Source organism: Carlito syrichta, unplaced genomic scaffold, assembly GCF_000164805.1.
Source record: "Carlito syrichta isolate Samal-C Ts95f unplaced genomic scaffold, Tarsius_syrichta-2.0.1 Scaffold115728, whole genome shotgun sequence".
NCBI classification, from domain to species: Eukaryota; Metazoa; Chordata; class Mammalia; order Primates; family Tarsiidae; genus Carlito; species Carlito syrichta.
This window is the reverse complement of record NW_007059824.1, coordinates 3,718-7,953: the sequence shown is the minus strand read 5'-3', so window position 1 is coordinate 7,953 and position 4,236 is coordinate 3,718. Positions and strand designations below refer to the sequence as shown.

At 58.5% G+C, this 4,236-nt stretch overlaps 1 protein-coding gene across 2 annotated transcripts in view; it reads left to right on the top strand.

Moving 5' to 3' along the window:
* The window catches only part of SLC11A1 (solute carrier family 11 member 1), a 9,736-nt gene extending 5,802 nt beyond the window's left edge, over positions 1-3,934 (top strand). For both annotated transcript variants that reach the window (XM_008073623.1, XM_008073630.1), the window contains 6 exons: positions 92-247; positions 921-1,079; positions 2,480-2,569; positions 2,712-2,831; positions 3,249-3,398; positions 3,842-3,934. In XM_008073623.1, coding sequence (XP_008071814.1) covers positions 92-247; positions 921-1,079; positions 2,480-2,569; positions 2,712-2,831; positions 3,249-3,398; positions 3,842-3,919 — 753 coding nt within the window. In that variant the 3' untranslated portion in view covers positions 3,920-3,934. The remainder of the gene's footprint in view (positions 1-91; positions 248-920; positions 1,080-2,479; positions 2,570-2,711; positions 2,832-3,248; positions 3,399-3,841) is intronic.
* The last annotated feature ends 302 nt before the right edge of the window (positions 3,935-4,236 follow it).

Sequence of the window (4,236 nt, the reverse complement as noted above, 5' to 3'; positions counted from 1 at the left end):
CTGCCTGGGTTGGGGGGGGAAGTGAGAATGGGTGACCGTGGCTGTGGCGGCGCAGGGGCGGGGCCTGTCCTGACTCCGCTGCTCCCTGCAGTATGTGGTGGCGCGTCCTGCCCAGGGAGCGCTTCTCCGGGGCCTGTTCCTGCCCTCGTGCCCAGGCTGCGGCCAGCCAGAGCTGCTGCAGGCCGTGGGCATCGTTGGCGCCATCATCATGCCCCACAACATCTACCTGCACTCGGCCCTGGTCAAGGTGAGCCGAGGGGAGCGTAAGGGTGACATCACCCCCTTAGAGCCATGCCGGGCCCGCCCCCAAGCCCGGAGCCCCGCCCCTCGGGCGTCTTCCTGCAGGATTTTCTGTGGCAAGAGCCAGGGGAGCCCGGCTCAATAATGCAAAGAAAGTCAAGGCCCTTGCCCTCCTAGAGTTTGCATTCTACTGGGGGAGACAGATTATGAACAAGTGAACCAATAACGGGAAGAGTTATGGCTTGCGAAAGGCACTCCGAGGGACACAAAGCAGAAGTATGACAGAGAATGCCTGAAAGATGAGCAGGTAGATCAGAGAGGATATTACACGTAGAGGGAACAGCAAGTGCAAAGACCCTGAGGCAGAAATAAACCAGCCGTGTCTGAGGGAGGAGCAAGGCGAATGAAGGAGGCTGTGACCAGAGCTGAGGTTGAGAGGGATCTCACAGGCCAGTCCTGCTTCATTCCCGCCTGTAGTGGGTCACTGTGGTCAGACCTCTGTGGCAAGAGCAGAGATGTAGGAAAGGGGTTGGCTGACCAGAGCCGGTCCCATACTGCCATGTAGGGGACTTTAAAAGGTCCTGGGGTTTAGGGGGGAAACATCTGTAGAAGTGTGAGGGTGAGGGACATTGCGGTGGCTCTGAGCGACACTGACCCTTCCTCCCCTTTTGACCTCATAGTCTCGAGAGATAGACCGGGCCCGCCGAGTAAACATCCGAGAAGCCAACATGTACTTCCTGATTGAGGCCACTATCGCCCTGTTTATCTCCTTCATTATCAACCTCTTTGTCATGGCTGTCTTTGGGCAGGCCTTCTACCAGCAAACCAACCAGGCTGCGGTGAGACACACTTTTCCATGCACACAAATCTGCAAACCTTGCTGAGGACCCCAGGCAACGCAGCTAAGCCCTCTGAGTCTCTGCCCTGGACTCCAGTGCCTAGGGTCCTCTCTCCTGATAATCTTTGTTGTGGGCAGATAAACCACCATTCATTTAGCAAATAATTATTGAGCATTTGTTAGGGACCAGGCAACGTCCTAGACCCTGGGGATAAAACAGTGAATGCTACCGAGACCCTGCCCTTTGCAGGTGAAACAGGGCAGGGGTGAGTAGACTGCAATAAGTACCCAAAGGAAGTGGAGAGTGTGAGTGATGCCGCGAAAGAAATAAAGGGATTCTCAAGCAGTTCGGAGAATGAAAAAGGAGGAAAGGGCCGGGTGCAGTGGCTCATGCCTGTAATCCCAACACTTTGGGAGGTTGAGGTGAGAAGGTTGCCTGAGTCCAGGGGTTCAAGACCAGTCTGGACAACTTGGCGAGACCTCATCTCTAAAATAAATCCAAAAACTAGCTGGATGTGGTGGCACGTGTCTATGGTTCCAGCTACTTGGAAGACTGAGGTGGAAGGATCACCTGAGCCCAGCAGGTTGAGGCTGCAGTGGCCATGATTGTGCCACTGCACTTCAGTCTGGGCGACAGAGTAAGACTCCGACTCTGACTCCAAAAAAAAAAGGAAAGACAGCGATAAAGCATAACTGGGAGTATGAGTGAGGGGGCTACATTAGTCCAGTTGGTCAGGAAAGGCTTCTTGGAAGAGGTGGTGCTTGTGCTAACACTGAAAAAGAAGCTGGCCAGCTCTTCAGTGGCTCTCTGGGGTTTGGGAGCTGTGTCTGTTTCCCTTCTGAGTGGGTCTCCATCACGAGGCTCTAACAACTGCTCCCCAGAGCTGGGCGCCTGCTGAATGCTGAGCGCTGTGTGGGGGAGGGGTGGCCAGACTTCGGGGACCTGGGCACTGCCACAGCCTTGCTCCGGGACCTTGGGAGATCACACTCCTTCCCGGGTCTCACTCTGTTTCCTGGCACAAGGAGAAAGGTCTAAATAGGGACTGCAAACCCTTGTCTTTAAGACCAGGCAGCAGCAGAGCTGTGGGAAGTCGGCCGGGGTGAGGAAGGGGACCGCCGGCAGGCCAGCAAATCGTCTCTCTGTGGCAATGCCAGCTCTTACAAATCCAAGAGAAGCTGGCAACTGGGTTCTCAAGTGAAGTCTTCTCCATTTTAAATACTGGCAACAAATTCACATCAAATTACAAAAAAAAACTCGACTCTGTTAGCCAAACAAAATACGTCTGGCCGGATTCGCCTGCGGGCCACCAGTTTTTGAACCCCGGTCAAGGCCTGGCGGTCTGGTTTCCCAAGACCGGGTGCGCGCTTCTCATCTCCCTCCTCCTGCCCCGGTGCCCGCAGTTCAACATCTGTGCCAACAGCAGCCTCCACGACTACGCCAAGATCTTCCCCAAGAACAACCAGACGGTGGCGGTGGACATTTACCAGGGAGTAAGAGCAGCGCAAGAGTGGGCGGGGCAGGGCGGGGCCCAGCCGGGCTCCTGGCCCCGCCCACCAGGGGCGGAAGGGCGCGGGGGCGTGGCCTGCGCGGAGTGGGCGGGGCCCCAGGTCTGACCACACCCCGTCTGCGCAGGGCGTGATCCTGGGCTGCCTCTTCGGCCCCGCGGCCCTCTACATCTGGGCCGTGGGTCTCCTGGCGGCCGGGCAGAGCTCCACCATGACGGGCACCTACGCGGGACAGTTCGTGATGGAGGTGGGGCAGGCTGGGGAGGACCTGAGGTCCAGGCACAGCAGGCATACTACTGGGGGCGCTCGGACGTGGGGCCTTTTGATTCCTAAAACAGTCCAGGGAGTTTTAGGAAAGTCCCATTTTACAGATGAGGCAAACTGAGGTTGAGAGATGAGGCAACTTGCTGGAAGCTGCAGACCCAACGCTAATAGGAGCCGTTTCCCAAATACTGTTTAGTCTTCCTCAACCTGCTAGGGGAGGGGAGCCCCTGTTTCTCCCCACCCTTCCCGTCTCTGTCACTTAGGACAGAGCTGCCCCAACTAAACGAAGGAAACACTGCGTCCTCCCAGGCGTGAGGTGGGCAGAGGGACGACACTGGGTCCCTCCTCTGAAATCCCCAGCCCTGTCACTGCCCCGCCAAGATGCTCGTTCCTACCCCAGGGCTTTCTGAGGCTGCGGTGGTCACGCTTTGCCCGAGTCCTGCTCACCCGCTCCTGTGCCATCCTGCCCACCGTGCTCGTGGCGGTCTTCCGGGACCTCAGGGACTTGTCAGGCCTCAACGACCTGCTCAACGTGCTGCAGAGCCTGCTGGTGAGATGGGGGTCTCCACCTCCCCACCCCCTGCAGAGCTAGCCGGGAGCCACGGCCATCCCCTACGCTGAGCCTGTCCCGAGCCTATCCCGCCGGACAGTTCCATCCCAGGCACACCTTGTCTTCAAGGCTCACATGATCCCCACAGCCGCCCTGGGGTTAGAAATCACCCTTGCCGGCTCGGTGGCTCAGCCTGTCATCCCGCGCCTCGGGAGGCTGAGGTGAGTGGATCGCCTGAGCCGGCGGGTTCGAGACCCACCTGGGCAACTTGGCGAGACCTCCTCTCTACCACAAATCAAAAAAATCAGCCGGGTGTGGTCGCGCGTGCCAAGGACCCACAGCCAGGCAGAGGGTGGGAAGCCGTGCTGGTGCCACCCCTCCCGGCTGTGTGCTGAGGGCAGAGTCCCTCGGCCTCGGCCCCAGCCTCCTGCCGTTCTTGCCAGCTTCCATTTGCTGTGCTGCCCATCCTCACGTTCACCAGCATGCCCGTCCTCATGCAGGAGTTTGCCAACGGCCGGTGAGTCCTCCCCTTCCCAGGCACTGGACTTGCTTTACCACGTTTGATCCTCACAGGCAGCCAGAGGTAGCAACTGCCTCTATCGCCGTTATCCAGGTGAAGCAGCAGAGGCTCAGAGAGGATAAGGAACGTGTCCAGGGTCACACAGCTAGCAAGTTGGGGAGGCAGGGCTGGAGTCCAGGGGCGAAGGCTGTTTCTAGAGCCAGGGCTCCTCACTCTCGCCTCAGACTCTGCCGCTGTGCAGCCAGGAGGGCCCAGGAGGCAGAGGATCAGCAGGTGGCCCGTCTGCTCCAGGGGCTTTGTGTATCCACCCCCATTACC